Source organism: Eumetopias jubatus, unplaced genomic scaffold, assembly GCF_037043125.1.
Source record: "Eumetopias jubatus isolate StellerSeaLion01/CBP00866 unplaced genomic scaffold, mEumJub1_p1.0 scaffold_11, whole genome shotgun sequence".
Lineage (NCBI taxonomy): Eukaryota > Metazoa > Chordata > Mammalia > Carnivora > Otariidae > Eumetopias > Eumetopias jubatus.
The window spans coordinates 41,095,184-41,121,081 of NW_028274817.1; the positions used below are offsets into that span (position 1 = coordinate 41,095,184).

Below are 25,898 nucleotides of genomic sequence, written 5' to 3' on the forward strand. Positions count from 1 at the left end.
TGGATTGGGAGAATCAACATTGTGAAGATGTCAATGCTACCTAGAGCAATCTACACATTCAATGCAATCCCCATCAAAATACCATCCACCTTTTTCAAAGAAATGGAACAAATAATCCTAAAATTTGTATGGAACCAGAAGAGACCCAGAATAGCCAGAGGAATACTGAAAAAGAAAAGCAAAGCTGGCGGCATCACAATTCCGGACTTCCAGCTCTATTACAAAGCTGTCATCATCAAGACAGTATGGTACTGGCACAAAAACAGACACATCGATCAATGGAACAGAATCGAGAGCCCAGAAATGGACCCTCAACTCTATGGTCAACTTATCTTTGACAAAGCAGGAAAGAATATCCAATGGAAAAGAGACAGTCTCTTCAACAAATGGTGTTGGGAAAATTGGACAGCCACATGCAGAAGAATGAAACTGGACCATTTCCTTACACCACACACAAAAATAGACTCCAAATGGTTGAAAGACCTAAACATGAGACAGGAGTCCATCAAAATCCTAAAGGAGAACACAGGTAGCAACCTTTTCGACCTTAGCCGCAGCAACTTCTTCCTAGAAACATCGCCAAAGGCACGGGAAGCCAGGGCAAAAATGAACTATTGGGATTTCATCAAGATAAAAAGCTTTTGCACAGCAAAAGAAACAGTCCACAAAACCAAAAGACAACCGACAGAATGGGAGAAAATATTTGCAAATGATATATCAGATAAGGGGCTAGTATCCAAAATCTATAAAGAACTTATCAAACTCAACACCCAAAGAACAAATAATCCAATCAAGAAATGGGCAGAAGACATGAACAGAGATTTCTCCAAAGAAGACATCCAAATGGCCAACAGGCACATGAAAAAGTGCTCAACATCGCTCGGCATCAGGGAAATCCAAATCAAAACCTCAATGAGATACCACCTCACACCCGTCAGAATGGCTAAAATTAACAAGTCAGGGAACGACAGATGTTGGCGGCGATGTGGAGAAAGGGGAACCCTCCTACACTGTTGGTGGGAATGCAAGCTGGTGCAACCCCTCTGGACAACAGTATGGAGGTTCCTCAAACAGTTGAAATTAGAGCTACCGTTCGATCCAGCAATTGCACTACTGGGTATTTACCACAAAGATACAAATGTAGGGACCCGAAGGGGTACGTGTACCCCAATGTTTATAGCAGCAATGTCCACCATAGCCAAACTGTGGAAAGAGCCAAGATGCCCATCGACAGATGAATGGATAAAGAAGAGGTGGTATATATACACAATGGAATATTATGCAGCCATCAAAAGGAATGAGATCTTGCCATTTGCAACGACGTGGATGGAACTGGAGGGTGTTATGCTGAGTGAAATAAGTGAATCAGAGAAAGACATGTATCACATGACCTCACTGATATGAGGAATTCTTAATCTCAGGAAAGAAACTGAGTGTTACAGGAGTGGTTGGGGGTGGGAGGGATGGGGTGGCTGGGTGATAGACATTGGGGAGGGTATGTGCTACGGTGAGCACTGTGAATTGTGCAAGACTGTTGAATCACAGTTCTGTACTTCTGAAACAAATAACGCAACATATTTTAAGAAAAAAGAAAAAGAAGAAGATAACAGGAGAGGAAGAAAAGGGGAGTATGTCAGAGGGGGAGACGAACCATGAGAGATGATGGACTCTTAAAAACAAACTGAGGGTTCTAGAGGGGAGGGGGGTAGGGGGATGGGTTAGCCTGGTGATGGGTATTGAGGAGGGCACGTTCTGCATGGAGCACTGGGTGTTATGAACAAACAATGAATCATGGAACACTGCACCAAAAACTAATGATGTAATATATGGTGATTAACATAACAATAAAAAAATTAAAAAAAAAGATAATTGGGTTTTCTTTAACTACTGCTAAATCCTTAATCCCTAGAACAATACTGAGAGTATAGTAGATACTCAGTAAATATTTGTTGGTTAAATGGACGTTGAACACACTGGCTGTTGACCTCAAGCAAGTCACTTTATCCCTCTGTAGATTCTCTTGATCTCTAGTAAAATGAGAAGTTTAGACTAAGACCTCATCTAGTTTCATCACTGCATATACTTATAACTACTCTTCCTCTGAATCCTCTCAGGGCCTCTTAGCACATTATCAGGAACTAGCACATTATCAGAACAACAAATACTTGTTGATGGTCTATGATTTGGGATTATAAGGACCTGAATTTGTTAATGGCTATTCTGTGCTAGGCAGAATTTATTATACATTATCTCCTTTTAATCCTCACAATAATCCTAGAAGGAATATATTATTATTCCTACTTTACAGAGAAGCTAAGTGCCTTGTCTAGGTTCATAGAGCTGGCAAGATGGTGGAACAAGAATTTAAACCCTGGTCTGTATGGCAAGTCCTGTGCCCATTCTGATAAACTACCCTTGACGTATGAAGGTTAAAAGTGACATTTTTAACAAAAAGTAAAAGAGAGTACCAATACATAAATGATAACTTAATTTGTATGAAAATGATTAACTGACTTCCTGTAAATAAAGTCCCATTATTCTGTAGCTCCCACAGATTATCTTTCCCAGAATTCCCTCTCTGAAAATACTACCACTACCACGACCCCAGAAAGCATTCTAAAGCAAGCATGATGTGGTCAGCATTTTTCCCTAGTCTATGTAATCATTCATATATACCCTTAAGGTTGGTATATAAAATTTTTAATTTAAAGTAAAAAGAGGTGGGTGGTGGCCTTCCCCCAGTATATCTAGTGAGAAAAATTAGATATATGGTTGCCTGGGACCAGGGGTAAAGGAGATTAACTAAAACTTTTCAGGGGTAATAAAGTTGATTTAAAAATAAATGTATGTAAGAAAAATCTATTTAGAAGTTATTTAAATAAAACTTAAGTAAATAAAAAAATAGGTGCTGTCTTAAGCAAAGTTGAGGAATTTAATGGGAGTATATGAAAAAAGATTAGAAAATGATGTTTTAATTTACAGAATTAAATAGCGAACTACTCAGTTTATTTAAAGCAAAATTTAATTTACTCATTTCATTTACACACCACTTTATAGGAGCCTATTGTATCTTCTAAAGGCATAGGAACACTGACTAGTCTGCCAGAGACTGAGAAATCTATCAGTGACATTAGGAATTCCCTCTCAATTCATAGGTATGGAATATACAGCCAGTTTGCTTATTGTCCTAAGGAGAAGATGGAGATGAAGGGGGGAAAAAGTCGTTCTTTTTCTCCTTTGAAAACTTAATGTCTAGAGGACACGTCCGACAAATGAGTACATATCAAATCCAAAATAACCCAACTCCACAGTGACTTCTCTCTTCTTTGGCTTCCCCTTCCCACCCACTCTGCCCAAATTTCCCCAACTCTGCCTGGTCTCTAGAATATTCTCCACCTTTGGGCTTCCATAGCACCCTTTGCAGACTTCTATCAAGATATTTAGCCCATTCTTGCACTCACTGTTGGAACTTACAGGCTGGTTCAGTGAAATGGTTATTTTTCAACAAAGGAATTTATAAAGTTATATTTTCCATAGCTCAACTAAGGTACTGTTTTTATTTCATAGGTTGTTTGAACTCTCTAGCTTGCAATGTGTTATTATGAACTGTTTTATTCTATCATTGTTTGTCTTACCCTGTCTCAAGTCTTTTCTGCTCTTGAGCTGATTCCATCTGCCAATATATACATGGGGACATTTTCCTCCTTTGCAGCTCACTAAGTAAATTAGTGATAGTAATAGTAGTAGCACTGGTAGTACTATTACTAGTGGGACTGGTCATAAGAGTAGTAAATAATAATCATAATGACAACAGCAATAACAGAAATAGCTGTCACTTACTCTGTTATCTCAAATTCTCCCAACAACTCTTTAAGACAAAGATAAACATATGCAGAAACAGAGGCTCAGAGAAGTTCAATGACTTGCCCAGGGTCACTCAGTGAGTTAGTGGTAAAGAAAGAATTTTAAACCAAATCTTTCTGACTTTAAATCCTATACTCTTTCCATTCTGCCATAATTAACCTAGAACGAGGGAGGCTGCTGGGGTGATTTCCTCAGCTCTACTTCCTGGTATGCCCCTGTTAATAGGCCTTAATGTTCATGAAGAAGTTCATGAAGTGATATCATCTCTGAGGAAGGTTTCATGTTTGGAGGATCAAAAAAAGCCTCTGGATTAGAAAACTGACTTATGAACCAACCAAAAGGGGATAAATATGGAGTCTGCCAAGGTTAGTTTGAAATTGTCTTCTTTTATCATAAATTCTGAGTTATTGAAGACTATAAGCTAATGGCTTCTGGAAAATGTCAAAAATCCCATATACTTCCACAGTTTTGCCTGAATGACTTTTGTAAACCAGATCAGCAGAACTCTCTGAAGGCCTTACATTAATTTGACTTAAATATTTCAATTATAATGAAGACATCGATTAAATCTGGCATAAAAATGCCTCTGAGGCAAGACTTGGGACTAAGCTAAAAAGGCTCTGTGGAGTGGTAGAAAGCGGTAGAAAGCAGCACTGTATTAGGAAAAGCCCCAGCTTAGTTATTCCCAAACTGTCTTTGGGGCACACAAATTAACCTCTCTGGGTTCTGCTTCCTCATCTACAGAATAAGGTTATAAGATTGTATGCTCTTCTGAGTCCCTTTCAGTTCTTATCAACTCCTGAAGCTACTTCTCGTTTGCAGCTGTTATTGGGTAAATCAGAAGTCTGTGTATCTAGAATTCCAAATGAGTAGAAATAAATTGATTAGTTTTTTAAAAAGGCTCTGAGAACTGGAGAATATCTGGTTACAGGACAGAATAAATACATGTTCTCTCTTGCAGAAGCTCCCAAAAAACGACATTGGCTATCTCTCCAGTATCTTTCTTCCTAGCTCTCCCCACCTCCTTGACTTACACAGGCTAGTCGGTTCAATGGGGCACACCTGCAGGCCCCCAACAATCAATGCAGCAGCAACTGACATAGTGCTTTGCAGAAAAGAGAGATTCAGAAAAATCTTACTTGAATTGAGTTAAAATGAGGAACTACAAGAAGGGAAGGTGTGAAAACCGGAGAGCACAAGGTAAGGAAAGCCTTCTGGGCTCTAACAGGCATAGATGAAGGAGCAGAGCTTATGTACATTTGTGAGGGATTTCAGTTGGAAAACAGGACCCAACGTCCAAAACCTGGACCCTATTTATCAGTTAGGAAAACGTCTAACTTTCCATGGTACATCTTCCTAAATATTCCAAGAATATGAGTTATTCTCCCTGACATTCAAAGCCCTCCAATAATCAAGTCTGTTTTGCCTATCTAACTCTACCTTTTTGTGTTCTCTAACAGTCCCCTGGCTTCACTTGGTCGCTAAACTTGAGAATGCATGAATTATAAGTTTAGGAATCAGACAGATAGCCTTCAAATACCAATTAAGTATCTTACTTGCTGTGTGATCTCGGACAAGTTACTTAACCTTGCTGAGTCTTGATTTCCTCACTAGTAAAATAGTTAACACCTATTCCACAGGGCTTTTAAGTTATCATTCAACGAGATGATAAAATTATACTAATAGTAGCTATTATTTACTGTGAACCAACTATGTACCATGTTCTATGCTCCTTTCATTGTACCACACTTAGGGACTTGTCCTCCTGTTGGGAGTAGTCCTCAGACTAAGAATTTAGAACAAGGTATCCAGAGGGTATGAAGGCACATGCTAGTCTAGGCAGAAAGTCAGCTTCAGAATAACCAGTGAGCTTATACAGCAGTTTTATCTCAACAAACCTGGGTGGGAGGAATAATGACCAGAAAGCAATGGTACAGAACGACAGGCTGTATGTATACACCAGAAGTCCAATAAAAGGGCCCTTGCAACAATCCAACTTAGCAGGCTTTTATTCAAAATTGAGGAGATCTAGCAGCAAGTTTGCATATCCCAATCTTCTCTTCCTTTGGTTTTAAAAGACTTAGGAAATTGGAAGAACCTTGAAAAGAAATTTAGAGTCACTTTTCCCAAAGTGTGGGATTGGAATGGGGAAAAGACCAGCATACCTGCTGTGTGGCCTTGGGCAAGTCATGTAACCTCCTGAGTCTGAGTTTCTTTATCTATAAGTTGCGGCCTGTTCTTTTTAGAGTTGTGGTAATGATTAGAAATAAATGTATTTAAAGTGATTAATATGGTGTCTGACATATATAATAAACAGTGACTATATTTAGTATGTTATTTTCCTCTAGCTCTGAGAGATTCAAATGTCAGCTAAATGCAGGATGTCATCTCCACATATCAGCAAAAATATAGGTACAAACATCATGCATGATATTTAACAATTTGATGAGGTTTGGAAAATCATGACAAGTGGCTTTCTTACACTGTCATAGTCCTCTGGAGGAAATATGTAATGTAAGGCCTAGAAGTTGCAGTTTGCATTGATCTCCTATAGTAATATCAGTTGCCCCACACAATTTAATACTTCATTGTAGCCTACCATACATACCATGCAGACAGCTCCAAAATTTATATTTCTATCCCAGATTTCTCCCTGAACGCCAGACTCATATATCCAACTGCCTACTCTACATCTCCTCTAGGATGTCTAATGGGTATCTCAAATAAAACATGGCCAAAACAGAACTCGAATCTTGCCACAAAAATCTTGCCTCCCTTAGTCTTCTCCATTTTAGTAAATAGCACTACTGTCTACTCTATTATTAAAACCAAAAATCTAGGAATCGTCATGAGAAAGTCCAATCATTTCTATCTCTATAGTATCTCTTGAATCTGTCCACATTTTTCTATCTCTATTACTAACACTCTAGTTCAAGCCACCATCATCATTCTTGGAGATGCTACAATAGCCTCCTAACTTGTCTCTCTGCCTCCTTCCATTTATTTTTCAGGGACTATCCAGAGGAAGATTTTTTTTTTTTATGTAAGTCAGAAGGAATGTGACATTTTCCTACTGAAAATTATTCAATGACATCCTCCTGCTCTTAGGATAAAGACCAAAACCTTCTAAGGCACTGTGTTATCTGGCTCTTGCCTACCTTCCAAATCTTATGTTGCCTTACTCTCCCCACGACTCCCTGTGATCTAGACACACTGCTCTCTTTCTGTTCCCTAAACTTGCAAAGATCTTTGGCATCTCAAAGCCAAAACATGCTATTTCCTCTGAGATTTTTTTTCCTACTTTTCGCCTAGACGGCTTTTTCTTAACCTTCAGGGTCCAGTCTCAATGTTATTTTGCTTCAATTAGACTTTCCCCAATGATCTAATTTTCAGTCTCTGTTATTTTCCTTTTTATCACTTATTGCAATTATTAATTATAGACTTATCCATGTGTTTATTTGTTTAATCTCTGTGTTTTCCCTACCCCTCTACTAACAAGCTCAATTAGAGCAGAACCATGTCTCTTAAAATAAAAGTTAACTTATTAACTCTTATAACTCTTAAAATAGAGTTCACCTCTATTCGCCCAGCCCAATGAGTATTTGATGAATGTGAAGAGAATATCAAATATACTAATTGTGGATCCAGGGTTGATAATCACAGAATTAGATAAATACTTGTTCACTTGTCTTAAAATGTTCTTTTTAACTTTTACTTCATATGATAGGAGGTAAACTAATGAGTATCATGAAGATAATTTTACTGGTAAAAATATGAGGATATAGGGGTGCCTGGGTGGGTCAGTCAGTTAAGTGTCAGACTCTTGATTTCAGCTCAGGTCATGATCTCAGGTTTGTGAGATCGAGCCCCATGTTGGGTTCTGCACTGGGTGTGGAGCCTGCTTGAGATTCTCTATCTCCCTCTCCCTCTGTTCCTCCCCCAACCCCTCTAAAAAATGAGGATATAGATACTACCAGGTGTTTGATCTTAGGAGCAAGGGAGGTTAGGTGATTAAATTATGATTTTAAAAGGCTTTTATTAGAAAAATTTGAAAACCCAATTTGTAACTTTCATACCAGGGTTTATAGTGAAGCTCTGATGCCCTGATGATAAAAATTGAGCAAACAAGTCAGGGTATTGACCCAATATCTTCTGAACATAATTATTACTGCCTTTTTAAAAAAATTTTTTATTGTTATGTTATTTTTTATTTTTTTTATTTTTTTAAATTTTATTGTTATGTTAATCACCATATATTACATCATTTGTTTTGGTGTAGTGTTCCATGATTCATTGTTTGTTCATAACACCCAGTGCTCCATGCAGAACGTGCCCTCCTTAATACCCATCACCAGGCTAACCCATCCCCCTACCCTCCTCCCCTCTAGAACCCTCAGTTTGTTTTTCAGAGTCCATCATCTTACTGCCTTTTAAATCTCATTTTCCCAGAATACACTGGAGAGAGTTATCAGACACTGTAGGTGGGCTCTGATACCAAGGATTCAAAACACACAAAACATTTAAATTAACTCATTCAACAAATATATTAAATGACTACCATATGCCAGATACACAAGTGGGGTGTTTTTCCTAACCAGTCAGACAGAATCAAAGCAACATGCCCCAGAATGGAATCAATGTTCTCTGCCTGCAGACCCATGAATATGCAGCTCATTACTCAGGCTTCTGTATCTGGTGCTTCCCAGTTACTCCTCAGAATCCCCACCAGAGCATAGTGCCAAATCACAAAGAGATTTCTAGCTATATAAAGTACACCCAGTACCAAGAAACAATTTATAGACTTGAACTGATTAATTATTTTCCTATTTGACAGCCAAAGGAGGCAATTTAACTGCCTTTATAAACCACCAGTGATGAATCATAATGACATAAGGAATTGTTGGACAGGAAAAGGCCACTCTCCTTAACATGCTTGTCCTCATGACTCATTTCCACCTCAGCTTTGTCTTAGCAGCCCTTGCTCTTGGCTCACACATCATTAAAATGTCTTGCTGGCCACAAAAGCTCATTTATAGAGACAACAATATTTCCTCTGGCCACCTTAATTGACAAATTATTCCACATGATTTCATCTCCTTGAATGAAAAAGTTTGGCCTGAAATACCTATGTATGTAGCCTTGTGCTTAAGTTTGTCATAGCCCCTGGTTAACTTCCTAATTTTTTTTTCAAAATTCATTCCCTGTAAATGAAGCTCACTATTAAAAATAGCAATTTGTCTTAAACCATTTGTTAGACTGCTTTCTTGTGTGTAAAATGGCTATAAGGTCATCTTTGCAAGCTTTCCAGTTATAAAAATGATGAAAATGATGCTAATCATAATAATTAATATCATTTATTGAATACCTACTATTTCCCAGATACCATTCTAAGTGATTTTCATAGATTTTCTTCACTCAACACAGCAACACCTCCCCATTTTGCATGGGGAAAAAAACTGAAGTCCAGAAGAATAAATTTTTTCTCAAAGTCACACAGCTACTGTCATACTAAGGATTTGAATCATGTTTTTCTGATTCTGAAGCAAGGTCCAAGGGAGCAAATCAAGTTTTCAGTCTTCTCTAAGAATCAAATTCTTTGTTTAGCTAAAATTTCTTAGAAACGGCTTCCTCTAGATATTTTTCTCAACAAAAGATCTTATCCAACTCCACATAAGAAAATTTGTTATAATCAAATCAGATTACAGTACTATGAACAATATATAGTTCTATAAGGATTTACTAGTGGAAGGGGCTCAGGCTTTGAGAAAACAACCACCACCACCTGAACATTCACTCCAGTGCTGTTATTTAGTTACAGTAGGACACTGAGAAAAATTACTTAACTTCTCTGAATTTCAACTTCAACATTGGTAAAGTGGGGCTAAAATGACAACACCTCTCAGGATTTTGAGATGCTTAAATGAGATCATATATGTGAAAACTTTGTGCTTGGTTCCTAGCACCATAATTGTATGTTGTATCTAAATGTTAAGGTAATCCTTTGTATGGGAAACAATGGGATGTGGAGGACATTAATCTAATTGGTGAGACAAAACCTACACCAAGTACTTCAAGATAATTAATTATAAATTAGTGTCAGAAAGTGTGGTGAAAACTTTTGCAAAATTGCCAAGGGAATTTAGGAGAAAGAAACAGGTGACTGTAAATGAGATTAATCTGCAAAAGCTTCATGGAAGAAGTACCAAAGTACAAATGTGTCTTGCCAAAGGGGAGTGAAAGAGCATGAAGCAGGCAAGCAAGCTGGAAGGAAAGGAACTGGAGGCATTTGTTGAGCATTGTTGTGTGCAGAAGCCATGTAGGTAGTTTTTATCTGGTTGCTTTAAGAGCAAGGTTTTGGAACAAATGTGGGTTTGAATCCTAACTCTACCACTTACTATCTGTGTGATCATAGACAAGTAACTTATCCCCTCTGAGCCTCCCTTTCTTCCGTTATAAAATAAATATCTCCAAACTTCCCAGGTTGTTGTGAACTTTGACTGATTGTACAGTACAATACCTGACCCGATAAATGGTTGTCCTCTGAGCATCTGCTCCATTCTATTGGATCTGGTTCATGGCTAATCTCCACCAAGCTCCTAGTTTTCATCCTCTAGAAGGGTGGCTTGATAGAATATTCTTAGCTTGCTCAAACCACTGCTTTCAGGTTGGAGGAGAGCAAGGTAGCTGAGACTTTTACAAATGAACATAATGGACCTAGGAAAATCTGTGCCCATGAATCTTAGAGGTCTATACACCTAGGAGTCACACTGCAATTCCTTCCCAAGAAAACCCTCCCCTACCCCTAACTCAAGTCAGAGGAGTCAGCCAAGGAGTCAATGATCACCTCAGGTGATGGAAGAGAGCCACTAGAGCAGAACTGACCTGGATTGGGCACGTTTGCCATATCCTGCTGCCATGTGCTCTAACTTGCTCACCCTCAGCCCTCCAAGCTGGTCTCCTGCACAGCTACTTACGAAACAAACCCACAGGAATGAATGTTATCACAGTCCAGAGAAACTTTGCAGAGAAACAAGACCAGCTTTCTGCTAATAGGACAGTTAATAGTATTTGTTCATCTCCCTATTAGGCATAGAAACATGCAAACATTTTCCTAGGACAGAAACTGGAAATCTCTTTGACCTGTCACCAACAGGGTTAATAGATAGCCCTATGTCATAGGTTGAGGCAGGGGGAGAGCAAAAGGGGGAAAAAAGGAAAGACAAAACAACAGTGGCAGAAAAGGAAGGGAAAAAAGGTCCTCCTTCCCACTAATTTTAAGCGGACTTTTTTTTTTTCTCCTAGTCACCCAAAGTCATGAGTACAGTTGACCTTGTTTCTCGAGGGAGCAAGCAGCCACCTGCAGGGTATGAATTGTGACACTCTGGGAAAGGCCCCCCGCAGGCACTGCAAAGCTGCCAGAAATTCCCACCATTAGTCATGCCTATGAGTTACAGAATTGAAATATCTATTAAATTGCAAATATGTTAGCTGTAAAGGGAAACATTTTGGGCCATTATCAGTCAGGAATTCTTTATTTCTTTGAGGTACTAGATTAGCCCTGGCAGAAAACAAGGATCTGAGGAGATGGGCTACAGAAAAGACAGGACATTAGGACATTTAAAAGAGTCAGAAAAGGGACAAAGATGTCATTCACAGTGGGCTGGGTAGGCTAGGAAAGGCCAGGGTCACCCAGAAAGGGAGAGGGAGGCCTAGGAGGAAAGGCAAAGGAGCTGCTACCAGCCAGTTTCGGTCATGAGATTTTTGCACCTGCGACTGTGCAAAAGAACAGTCAATTATGAAATGCACAGTCAGTCATGTGAAAGTTTCCTTAATGTGGCCAAGAACTACTGACTGCTGAGGGCTTTCCTCATTAAGTCACACAAAAGGTATAAACAAGATACATTGTCACATGATAATCAGGACACAGACATTCAGATCATGTTAACTGGATGCTCAGAACATGAAGGAGAGAGAACATATGCTAATGATTTGTTCCCCTCAGTGTTTCACATCACACTGCTTCGGGGCAGTTTCAAGGTGGGTGCTTTATCCCCAGGGCTTTTCATTTATCTGTAACACTTGAGACCAGCTTGCTTCATTATCTAAATTGCTCTTCTCTGTAAGGTGATCAATTTGCCAATACCCCTCCTGTAGTATTACATCCATAAATTGCGCCCTTCACTCTCTGCTTGGATCGACCAGTCTGCTGGATGGTGTGATTAGGATGGCTTCTGAGTGTTGTTCTCAGTTTGTTTATTAACTGCTCTCTAGGCCACTTATGTTTTTTTTTTTTTTCCCCACTCACTACTGGAGCCAAGTCTGAGCCAGTCACACAGTCATTCACTTGTTTAAAAGTGCTACTGAACCAAACTCTTTAAGGTAAAGGCCATAAAAAGGCAGCCCCCAAACTGAATTTAGCATATAGGGCATGTTTTATTTAGTCCACACAGCGATGAACAAACCAGAGATTTCCACATAAAAATCCAGACTTCTACAATCTCTTCAAAAATTAGAGGGCCTAGCAATATTGGATCCTTAATTTCACATGACAACAGGTATATGACTCACCTGGCTTCTAGAAGCATTTGACTATAGATTAGGGCATCGCCATTTTGCTAGTTTGGATTCAGCCATCAGCAGTAAATGCTTTTCCTTTTATAGAAGGAACAGAATCACAGCTATTTCTTCTTTAAGCCAAAACCATGGGTTGGCAAATGAACATTTTATATAACAGGTTATTTCAGGGATCCTTAGACCTGAGCTCTGAAGTCACCAATTTTGGAGTCCTTCTGGGTATGCATCTCCTCTTTTTCGGGCCCAGAGCCCAGGATTAAGGAACTAAGGACAGAGTAACAATGGGATATGATAGAAAAAGCATTTTATTAGGAGTCAGAAGATGGGGGTTCTAGTTGGGGCCATGCCATTCACCAGCTGCCACCCCAGGGCAAATGGTTTAAACTCTCTGAGCCATAGGGTTTACTCTGTGGAGGGGCGTAGGTTATGTTATGTGATCATACAAGTTTAGGAAATGTCCTAAACTATATTTCATCCTCCTTTTAGAAACTGTAATACATATTAGAATATGATATGCACTGAGATGCCCTGAAATGCCTTGCAAAAAAGAAATCTGTTTAACTTTGACCTAGCAGACAAACACATTGCCACAGAACCTTTCTCTGACCCCCTCCTCTCCTTTCCTTTCTCTCTTCCAGAAATAACTGTTAACATCTCTTAGAAATGGAGCTCCACAGAACAAAGTTTACAAACACTGTTTGAAACACTATTTGTTCTAATGAAAAAAAATTAAAAATTTCACAGGTTCCAAAGGAAACATAATTCTATCTCTATCTGTCTGCTTTCAGAACCACATTAAGAAACCTAAATCCTATGTTCCTTGTTGCACAGAGTAGGCACCAATTTATGTGTTGACTGCTCTTTACCAACTGAATCAACATTGTGTAACTAGACTGTTCTCCATCACTTCACTTACACTAGCTTGAAATCATTATGATAACTGCAATGAACTTCACTGGAATCCATTTTTTTCTCAATATGGATTTTCATATTAATAGGGCCATTTGGCACCAAAATATGAAGCTTGGCAAATTCCATTTTCTGTACATTCTTGCTTTTCTTGGCACTATACTCTTCTTGTTTCTCTCCTGGCACCATCCTAAGCTCAGATTTAATTCTGTGTCCCATTCCTACTGATCTAATCTAAGGTGCTCACTGAGAGCTATAAGGACTAGGCTCCAAAAATGTCAAGTGTATCCTTTTTAGTGGTATCCAAATTCCAATAGGAAACTTTGAATAGTTAGTGTCCATAAAGTACATTACAGTGGAATAATGAACATTATGATCAATATTTTGACATATTTTTTCAATGTATGTAATATATATTTGGTGAATGAAATTATATGGTTTGTGCTTGGTGGTGGTTATAAAAAAGTTGTATTTGAGAGTCAGAAAGACCTAGATTCATATCTATGCTCTGCCAATTACAAAATATGTGACCTAAGGCACACCACTTCCCCTAAGTTTTCTTCCTCAATAAAATGGGGACAATAATAGTATCCACCCTCATGTGGTTGTTCTGAGGATTAAATGAGAAAATGAATGAAAAACACTAAGCACAATGTCTGCCACACAGTGAGCTCTCAATAGCTATTAGCTCTCTGGGTGCCCCTATTATGATTATTATGTAGTTGTTGGCTTACAAATCACTCCTGTTATATTATCATTACTCAGTCAGAATCTCCCTTCTGTTTCTTCCCCCAACTCTCCACCATGTCTCCACATTCCACTATTTCTCCTAAAACCACTTTCACCCCAGTGTCTCAGCATTAACAGTAGAGGCATAAAGAAACAAAGAGCCAGGGCCGAGAAAAGCCTGATTTCAAGCCTGATGTGAAATTGCTTCCTCTGTGCGTAAATAGCAACCATTCTCTACACCAGAGGAAGGTTATTTTAATAAGTTATGCAGTCTCAACGACACCTACAACAATGCATTACAGTTAGTTATAACTTGGCAAAGTGAAATTAAAAGCACTTACTGAAGCCATGCATTTGAACATCTTCACCAAAAACTGATCCCAATTTCCACTCTGTAATTTTACCAAGCTTTGTGTGTCCAGATTGTGTTGCAACTATTGCTTAAATAGTAACCTAGCAGCAAATCCTTGAAATATATCCATAGAATAAACCTCTCTTTCTAGCCATGGCATTTAGACACAAATGGATTAAGAGATTATCCTAACATGTGAAGAGTCCCAAATCTCGAACTCTAGAGCTGTTTACAATAACCAGGAGGACGGGTATTATTTTCATAGTCACCAAAGAACACATTAGTGTTTTTTCTAAATAGCCAAGTGCATTTCTAAAAAGCTGAATAAAATCATGCATTTGTGAATAATTTGCCAGGTGAATGGTGAATTATCTTCCGAATACAGTTAATTAGTGCTGGCTTCCTGCTTGTGTTCATTTTGGGATGCTCCTATAATTTATGTCTGTCTTTGACTTTCTCAAGGCAGACACTCTCCTCTAATCCCAGGAGACCCTATTACATTATCTTTCCTACCCTTTCCCACTCTTCTTCCATTATCACCTGTTCTACATTCTCACTATAATATAATCAATGTTCCCTTCTCTTCTTACCACTTCAACTAGCCCTCTGCACAAAATTCAATGTGAGAATAAAGGGAAAATATCTCTAAATTAACAAACAGCCACCTAAAATGTGCTGTGGGAAATAAAATCGTTAGCTGTTGGTATCTTTGACAAATGACCTAAACACACTGACGTACATGTCTATTTGTTGTTATACCCTTCCCTATTCATCTGCACCCTCGGAAGAAATAAAAAGAAATGTCTACAACATCACACAAGTCTGCAATAATTTATATATTAAAAGTGTTCCAGAAAAGTTGCATTTAAATCAAATCCTATTTTAATGAAGCAGGAAAGCTGGCTATTTAAAGAAATCCTAGGGTGCCTGGGTGGCTCAATTGGTTAGGTGACTGCCTTCGGCTCAGGTCATGATCCTGGAGTCCCTGGATGGAATCCCATGTCGGGCTCCCTGCTCAGCAGGGAGTCTGCTTCTCCCTCTGACCCTCCCCCCTCTCATGTTCTCTCTCTCTCTAGCTCATTCTCTCTCTCAAATAAATAAATAAAAAATCTTTAAAAAAAATAAAGAAATCCTATGACAAGTTCTTTTATATGGAAAAAATAATTTCATAAACCTTCTAATTCATCAGTTTTGAATATCTGGATCTTTTTATAACTGATCTATTTAAAACAAGTAGCACCTATACACTTAAAAAACACTTGCTTTACTGAAGAAATATTTCTCAGATTTATAAATTTAAAAAGAACAGTGAGAAAATAAACTCTTAAAATGTTGATAAACTTTTAAAATTTGCATACTTACAATATATAATTTTAAAGAACCTCTCTCTACATAATTTTGTAATTAACCACTTATTATTTTATATTGAAATTCCCATTCGATGCCTGCCTATTGCTAAACTGAAAACAAGTATGAGTGGGTTACTTTTTATTTTTTTAAGGTTTTATTTATTTATTTGACAGAGAGAGACACAGCGAGAAAGGGAACACAAGCAGGGGGAGTGGGTAAGGGAGAAGCAGGCTTCCTGCAGAGCAGGGAGCCCGATGCGGGGCTCGATCCCAGGACCCTGGGATCATGACCTGAGCCAAAGGCAGACGCTTAATGACTGAGCCACCCAGGTGCCCAAGTGGATTGTTTATAAATAATCCCAGCCTGATATTTTGAATTACGAGAGGACAAGCTGTTTAATTGTTTTGTAATACTGAACATGCAAATCACAATATAACTTAGATAAAAGTGCAAATTAGGGGCACCTAATTTGCCTCTCCCTCTGTCCCTCCCCCTACTCATGGTTTCCCTCCATCTCTCTCTTTCTCTTTCTCTCTCAAATAAATAAGTAAAACCTTTACTAGTACAAATTAAAAATAAATCTTCACAGAGCAACCTCTTGAACTTCTATACCAAGAGACCATTTTGTTTCTACATCAAGCATTTAACAGTTGAAGTATGTTAATAAATACATAAACTTGATATCTTCATATATGAATGATGACCACTGACCCAAGGATAATTTTGAATTATTTTTTCTCCAGCATGTGAGACATACTCAGCATGTTTTTACTCAAATTGTAAATGAAAAATTACTGCTTCAGTGGCTGAGGCTGCTTTATTCCTACATTCCCTTGACAGATTTCCTTTGGTGACCAAGGATTTATATTTTCATGACAGCTCTTAGGAAGTTAGGTAAAACAATTTTGGGCCTATGAAAATGAGTTTGGTGTGTGTGTATGTGAACTAACATGCCCACAAGAAAATCAAACCTGTGACTGACTTCTTTTTTTTTTTTTAAGATTTTATTTATTTATTTGACAGAGAGAGACAGTGAGAGCAGGAACACAAGCAGGGGGAGTGGGAGAGGGAGAAGCAGGCTTCCCGCTGAGCAGGGAGCCTGATGTGGGACTCGATCCCAGGACCCTGGGATCATGACCTGAGCCGAAGGCAGACACTTAACGACTGAGCCACCCAGGCGCCCCAAGAAAATCAAACCTGTGACTGACTTCTTTAGCATTATTCTCTCAGCTACTATTTCTCAAAGCATAATCCCTTTGGCATACAATAGAGTTACCAGGACAAAATGGCAAGTTCCCATTCTTACTGATGTACTGAATCAGAATCCAGAGGAGAGAGATGGAACCTGTATTTAAAGAGCCTCATCTTTATCCTGCCTGGGTTCTTCCACTTGATTCTGATGTGCATTAAAGTTTGAAAACCTCTGGGAAGTAGAGTTGAGGTGAAAAATGCATACTTAACTATACTAAAAGTTTAGGGAAAGTGAGTTAACACCTTATAAAATACCCAAAAGAAACCTCAGCCACAGCAACTTCTTCTTAGAAACATTGCCAAAGGCAAGGGAAACAAGGGCAAAAATGAACTATTGGGACTTCATCAAGATAAAAAGCTTTTGCACAGCAAAGGATAAAGTCAACAAAACCAAAAGACAACTGACAGAATGGGAGAAGATATTTGCAAATGACATACCAGATTAAGGGCTAGTATCCAAAATCTATAAAGGACTTATCAAACCCAACACCCAAAGAACAACTAATCCAATCAAGAAATGGGCAAAAGACATGAACAGACATTTCTGCAAAGAAGACATCCAAATGGCCAACAGACATATGAAAAAGTGCTTAATATCACTCGGCATTAAGGAAATCCAAATCAAAATCTCAATGAGATACCACCTCACACCAGTCAGAATGGCTAAAATTAACAAGTCAGGAAACGACAGATGTTGGCGAGGATGCAGAGAAAGGGGAGCCCTCCTACACTGTTGGTGGGAATGTAAGTTGGCGTAGCGACTCTGGAAAACAGTATGGAGGAGCCCCAAAAAGTTGAAAATAGAGCTACACTATGACCCAGCAATTGCACTACAGGGTATTTACCACAAAGATACAAATGTAGTGATCCGAAGGGGTATGTGTACCCCAATGTTTATAGCAGCAATGTCCACAATAACCAAACTATGGAAAGAGCCAAGATGTCCATCAACAGATGAATGGATAAAGAAAATGTGGTCCACACACACACACACACACACACACACACACACACACACACACACACACAATGGAATATTATGCAGCCATAAAAAATGAAAACTTGCCATTTGCAATGACGTGGATGGAACTAGAGGGTATTAGGCTAAGCAAAATAAGTCAATCAGGAAAAGACAAGTATCATATGATTTCACTGATATGAGGAATTCTTAATCTCAGGAAACAAACTGAGGGTTGCTGGAATGATAGGGGGTGGGAGGGATGGGGTGGCTGGGTGATAGACATTGGGGAAGGTATGTGTTATGGTGAGCACCAATGAAGGGGGGGAAATTGGAGGGGGAGACAAACCATGAGAGACTATGGACTCTGAGAAACAAACTGAGGGTTTTAGAGGTGAGGGGGTTGGGGGGATGAGTTAGCCCAGTGATGGGTATTAAGGAGGGCATGTATTGCATGGAGCACAGGGTGTTATACACAAACAATGAATCATGGAACACTACATAAAAAAATAAATTAACTAATTTTTAAAAAATACCCAAAAGAAGTAGCTCTAGCTCTGTTTTTCCAGAATCTAAAAAGAAACTAAAAAAGTAAATGTACTGTCACTATAACCCATTAGGTGGGAGCATAAAAGAGGTTTGGTGTTAACTTTATTCTGGTCCAACTTAAAACCCAAGCCAAATACTATAATGCTACAAATTCTAGTAAATAATTCCTAATGGAGGTGTTCTGCAAACGACTGATAAGGATTGTGTGATTGTGGTCAAAGTGTTGATACTGCAAGGATTTGTGCATGGTCAGGTCACTTATTAATGATGTAAAACTGCCTGATTGACTCTTCTCCTTGAATGAGACAGGAAGTCTAGTTCACATTGAGGAAATCAGAAATCAACCAAAAGCAGATCTTTCCTATTTGGGTTTGGCCCAATAGGGTAGTTATTGTGAAAGCTCATAGAGGAAAGGATGTGCAATACTAATTAAAAGAATAATTCAAACCTCCACAGAAGTTACTCTACAAATTCAGACTAAATAGAACTGTCATGCGTTAGGATAGAAAATGAACTAAAGTATATGTATATTAGTTTCCAATAAAATATTTTTTTAGAAATATGTATTTATTTGAGAGAGAGAGACGGACAGAAGAGTGTACAGCAGGGAGGGGCAGAGGAAGAGGGAGAGAGGAACTTAAGCAGACTCTGTGCTCAGCACGGAGCCTGATGCGGGGCTCCATCTTACAACCCTGAGATCATGACCTGAGCTGAAACCAAGAGTTGGACTCTTAACCGACTGCGCCACCCAGGTACCCCTCTAATAAAATATTTTTTATTCCTCTTCAGAATTTTGAAAAAGACAAACTGCTGACTCTTAGGGATCAAAAACTTAATTATTTAATATGCGTTACACCAATGAACTTACTCAGCAAGTGTCATCATTAGTAGACTAATTTTAACACTACCCCAAAGAGGTCAGCTAAACATATGCAAAAATAACATAGAAGGAAATCTGTATTCCTAGTTAGTGCGAATATGTTATAATTAACCAACTAGTTGATGTCAACATTACATAGTTAAACAGGTAATGCCCAAAAGCATCAGTCATAAGGTAATTAATACAATTATAATTACAATTGTCTGGATGATGTCAAATTTTACTATGGCTCAGATTTTATCCACAATACAAATGTGTGTGTGAACACTTACACACACACACACACACACACACACACCATACATCTAAAACTTATATAAGAAGAAAAAAAATTAGGCAAGGTTTGCTCAGAAACAATAACAAGTAGATTTTTATCATGAAGTTTCTTAGGGTCTATCACACCCATCATCAGGGAGAAATTTTATGGTATTAGGTCCTGTCATATGTCTCTGAAAACTACTTTCTAACATTCTCCACCAGATAAGAATATCCTGAGTTTCTCTCTTTCATTTGCTATGAGTAGAATTACTAGTTTATATTTTACTTGTACTTAAGATTTAAAGTACACACATACATACTATTTGTTTGGATTTGTTCCATTTAAGAATCACTAGAAGCACACAATAACATCAGTCATTTATGTGTAATTTTTTATAAATGATATTCTGGATGCAGTTCAAGAGGATGTCATTCCAAAAGCCCACTAGAATCTCATTCGGAGGGAGTCATTACCTACGAGAAGATTCTACATATGGGTTAAGTCAACATTCTAAAGTGGTTCCAGTATATCTTTTCTGAGATGCTTAGTAAGAGTCAATGATATCTTGAAGAGTTAAGAACCCTTCATAAAGGCAGAAAACAGATATGCAGCAATTGGGCCCATGTTCCCTAAATCAACTGTCCATATTCCACATATAGTTTATCAGTACAACTCATTAATAGTGAGCTTTCCAACCATCTGATTTGCAGCCAATTCTAAATTCACTGCAAGTTCACTCTTTCCAGGAAGAGTTTTGGAAACTCTTTCTTCCCATAACACGTTATACTTAAAATTTCATTTGCCATAATTTGGTAGAACAAATTTTTACCTGTAACTTTCAATTCAGTTGTTCGTCTTACAAGTTTTCCTTCATATTTCAGTTCGCAAGTGTAATTTCCTCCATCTTCTTCTTGAACTTCTTGGATGAGAAGAGCATTTCCTTTCTGTATTATTATACTTCTCCACATTTTGGGCTTGCATTCCTACAGAGAAAATATTTTCAAGTAAGCAAAAAATTAAAATTCTCATCAAGTCAGTACTGGCAAGTTAGTTCTTTCACATTTTTGCGCTCTTCTCTTTGGTTTTCAAAATATATAACTAGAATTAAGTCAACGACCAGAAAAAATCACAAATGCATCTTAATATATCTAATTTAAATATCACAACTATCAGCCCAAGAGCTACCTTAAAAGCCTGATCCCAAGTGCAGAAAGTCTTCAGAAATATTCTGCAAAAATGGAAAACATACAAACTCCCCAAAATGCAAAAGGAATATAGCAAAACCTTAAAAGTTGCTAAATATCATTATAAAGCCCTGTTGTTGTTGTTGTTGTTTTCTATTTGACAGGGATATTTCCTAAGAGTCCTAAGAGAACAGTGTTCATTTAGCAACAAAGTATACTACAAGGAAGTCTTAGGCATTATTAAAAATTCATAATAGGCTTTTACATTGGCAGTGTAGTCTAAAATAATTTTATTAATTACTTCTTATAGTTAAAAATGAACACTAATATTCCAGAGTCTCCCTCCCCATAGGCAAGAGATCCATTTGGGTGGGCAGGGGTGAGAGCAAGGGGTCAAGAAAATTAGGCTTAAGCAGTTCTCTAAAAACATAGCTAGGTAAAATAAGCACACATTTTGTTCTAGTAATGAAATGGAGAAATTATTCACTCATTTTCTGAGATAAGTGATATATGACCAGAGAATAAGATTTGGGTTTGGAAGACAATTTTTCTACACTCCTGATGGGAATGTGAGGGAGCCTTGCTACTAAGGTTGTATTTTTCTAGAAAGGAATGTTTAACCCTTTTCCAGAGAGTGACAAGGACATAGCAATAACCAAGTATGTAAGAATATTCAGCCAGGTGGCTTTGCCTTTTGGGAATTTTCTCAGACTACTTTTTAGATATGTTCCAGTTTGTCTACCACTCATCTCAAATGCTCAACCAAAGTGGTGGCCAAAAGCTGTACAAACATCAAGAGGAGGTGTAGGGGACAGCTGTGAGGGGGTGCTGAATAATCAAGGCAAAAATATTTTATCATCTAAATTCTGAATCTGTCAGTTAAGGCAATGAATAAATGATTGTGAGGCCAATGATGTAAATAATTGTTGAGAACTTTTCTCTTTTCCCACTACAGTATATACAACATCGCTTCTACCCCTCCTCCTCCTTACCCCCACTCCTGCCCTCCACACATATATCCTAAACATTCACCTAAAGGTAGAATCAGTGTTGACTCTCAATCCCCAGCTCTGTATACTTGTGTACATGTATGCACACGTGTGTGTGTGTATGTGCGTGTAAAATGATTTGAAAGAACGAGTACCCATTTAGTAGTTTCTTACTGTAACAGATTTTTTCTTTTATGATAGCAGGAGTTTTGACAACAAAACACAAAAACTGGCACTTAAGTTCACAGGTATAATATTTAAGAGATATGCTTGCTTTATGTCCAATACAACTACCCACACACATTGTCAGAGAGTAAATAAAAGTAATACAATCTAGGGCATCTAGATATAAGGCTGCTTCACTCCCTAGGGTCTTTCCAAAGAACAGTTAAGGGCCTGTCTAAAATTATATTACATACCATGTCTGGCAAGGTTTATCACCTATATGAGATTTGCTTCTGAGTTAAACCTTGGGATATAAGGTTTCTGGGAAAATGAAGAAGAAAGTCTGAACAAAAAGAAAAAAAATAGTCCAGCTGCCACTATCGTCATACAATAATAATCCACAATTATTTTCGCATTGCTTCGAACTCTGATAGCCTCAGATTTCTAAAGAATCATTCTGAAGGTTATTAAACAAAAATATGGTCCCTCTGGGCATTTTGAGAGGAAAGGAAAATGAAAACTGAGCTGCTTCACTTTCACATAGCAGTGGTGGGGGTGGGAAAATGAGCCCACACACTCATTGTATTTAAAGACAAATGACTTTGTTTTCTAATGTCATTTTTGGGGAAAGTCTATCTGCAATTAGCTCTAACCATTTTCATTTTTCCCTGCACACTGCTTTGATTTCTTTTTCCCCAGGAAGTAAAATCTAAAGAGTATATAGGAGTTAGATAATAACCACTGATGAAGAACAGCCTGGAATCTTTACACATTCTTTGGGCTAGATTGAGATAGTACCAAGTGCTTTCCAAGTTACCATCTAGCCTTATAAAAGATTATTTGTACCTAATAGAGTTTTGTGGGTTTTTTAAACTGTGGCATAGGAAAATGTTATTGTCAGGTCATCTCCACCCTTCTGGAGACAATGTAGTATAGATGAAAAGGTGAACTGCAGTCAGAGCAAGACAGCTCTAGGTCAAAATCTGGGGTTCACCCAAGTTCTGGGATCTTGGGCAAATTTGTTTAAGTTCTTTAGGTATCAGTTTCTTACTCTGCATATGAGGATAACATATACTACCATGTGAGCAGCCAGAGCCCAGAGACTTGCAAAGTTTATTCGTTACGCTCTTGTTGGGCAGCACTATATATGGTGGTCACCCAGCACAGAGAATGTTTTCCGTCCCTAAACTTTCACAATCTTGGATTATGTCTCCTCCAAACCCCTAGCTCTCTTTGGTGAAAATTGGTGCTAATGTACTAATCAGCTGAAACCAAATCTTCACTAATTGGTTAACTATCCCCAGGAACATAATACTTTAACCCACTGAAAATGTAGAACTCTAAAGGGCTACTCCAACATTAATCCTAGCAGGTGGGTAGAGAAACTATATTTTTTCAGAAGAGGATTGAAGATGACCATCCTGCCCCAACCAGCCCATCCTTTACAAAATTACTTCATTGGCTATCCCTTCACATATCTGTGTACCTATATCAAACCTCAGAAGACTTCCAGCCTTTTTACTCCAATATTTGCAGCATCTCTCCCTTAAACTGCTGGCTGCTAGGCCTACTACTGTCATTACTTCTCTCATGTCCCCAATCTTCCTATGACCTCTTTCCTAGTGAACAGGCATAATTGCCATACCTCATTGCTCCATATCCATTTAATTTAATTTTGATGGCTTGTTAGGCAAAGAAATTTGAAACATGTAAATCAAGTCTCAAGATGGTTGTTTATCTGAGGCAAGGAAAAACCATCAAAGCCTCAAACATGAGCAGGCCCTAATATTGGTACTTTAGGACCATTAAAATAAAACTTCTTCAACTTGAAGGTTTTGCTGAAGGCCAGTCTTGCTGGAGGTACCTAAATTCAACAAACAGCTCCAGTTCATAGCCTAGCTGATCCCTCATAGAGCAGTTTGTTGTACAATCTCCTTGTTCAATCAAAATAATGTCAATCCTTAAAGCCCAGCTTCCTTCCCTCCCTGCCAGCCTTCCTGAGTGGCAGGTGTCACTTGCTAGTATTTACTAGGTTGGGAGCCCAGAATGTTCAATAGAAACATCTGTTGACCAAGTTTCTTGAAGTAACCTGTTGCTAGCCACGTTTGGATGTTGGAATTTCCACCCTGAAATATTCACAGTACATTTCTGAGATATCATCATTATACAAACAGGTATTTTTGAATCAGTTTGATTTGTGGTCATGGTTATTTCAGTGTTTTTCAGAGCATAGGACTCATTTCTCATGGCAAGAACACCAGGAAAATTTATTTAAATATTTATTCTGATTCTGAAGTTCAGACACAAAGTAGTTGTACAACCATAAACCAATCATGTAATCTCTGGTCCTCAAGGTACTTTTGCTCAAATACCTAATACTCACGTACTCAGACCCAATTTCTCTCCTTTCCCCTAGAGACTGGACTATTTCATAGAGCATCTAGGCATCTGCCTAGCAATCTAGGGAACCTGAACTATCTTTAATTTAAAGATGGAAGACATAGGAGCACAATTGTAAATTAAGTATCAACTTGGCTCTTTTCATCCTTACCTCTATTCCAAATTCACAGGATAACAAACTTCAGAAAGTCTTTTCCCTCTCTAGGTCTATTTCTCTTTCTCTCTTCACAGTCCTAATGTCAAAGTTGGTACCCCACAGTGTTAAAGTATAAGTTCTAGACTCAAATACTTGGGTTGGAATACCAAGTTGTATGTTCCTAAGCATGCCCCTTAGCTGATCTAAAAGCCTCAGTTTTTTCACCTATTAAAAAAAGTGGTGATACTAATATTTACCAATATGGGTGATTATAAGGATTAAATGAGGTAATGTATATAAGTGTTCTGTAATATAGAGCATCATATGCTAAAAACAATAAATATTAACTACTATTCTATTATTATCACTCTCATTACTCTGCTTTCAGATTACATACACATCTATTATGACATGTTAATGACTGTCAGGAATTAATGTGATTCACATTTCTACAGGGGTCTGGAGACAATCCAAAACACAATCCAAAGTTATAATTCATTTTTTTAAAATTTCATTCATTTATTTATTTTAGAGAGTACATGTGCATGCATTGAGAGCAGGGGGAGGGACAGAGGGACAGGAAGGGAGAGGGAGAAAATCTCAAGCAGACTCTGTGCTGAGCACACAGCCTAGCACAGGGCCTGATCCCATGACCCCAAGATCATGACCTAAGCCAAAACCAAGAGTCAGCCACTTAACCAACTGAGCCACCCAGGTACCCCCCCAAAGTTATACTTCTAATGCAAGGGTTGACTTCCAGCTTCTGATTCAATGTGAAAAGGTTGGGAAGTTGTCACTACCAACTGTACAACAAGAAAAAAGCTGAACAAACTGAAAATCAACAACTCTTCTTATATCCATCAGATATTTGAGGTGACAGTGAAAACTACTACCCCAGAAACTAGAGAGACACATGAGTACAGAGAATCACAACTTACTGGGAGCTGAAACAGACATAGGAGCCAGCAACTAGTAGGAACACTTAAAGGATAATTTACTAATTTCTGAAGACTATGAACTAGCTTCATACAATAAAACCCCTGGGGGCCCAGTCATGTAGCGAGCACACTTTTATAATGTTTACCTCCAGGAGGCCCACCAGGTTTTCAGCATGGAAACTGGAGAAAAATCCCCTTATGCTTCTGGCAAAGGAAGGAAAAAGTAACCATTTTGAAATATATCCAAAGAGCCTTATTCTTCTTAACAACAGCCTGCCCTCAAAGGATATGTGAAAAGGGAAATATCCAACTGTAGCCCCTCTAGCCTTTGAAGTGGAAGAAGAAAAACAGCCAGCACCAGCTCCCTCTATCCTCCCTGTCTCATCTAATGGAGGTGGGAGAGAAGCTGAG

At 38.3% G+C, this 25,898-nt stretch overlaps 1 protein-coding gene across 1 annotated transcript in view; it reads right to left on the reverse strand.

The window, feature by feature from the left end:
• The window catches only part of IL1RAPL2 (interleukin 1 receptor accessory protein like 2), a 629,876-nt gene that overhangs the window by 537,095 nt on the left and 66,883 nt on the right, over positions 1-25,898 (reverse strand). The window contains 1 exon segment of the mRNA XM_088028544.1: positions 20,505-20,658. Within this exon segment, the coding sequence (XP_087884670.1) occupies positions 20,505-20,658 (154 nt within the window).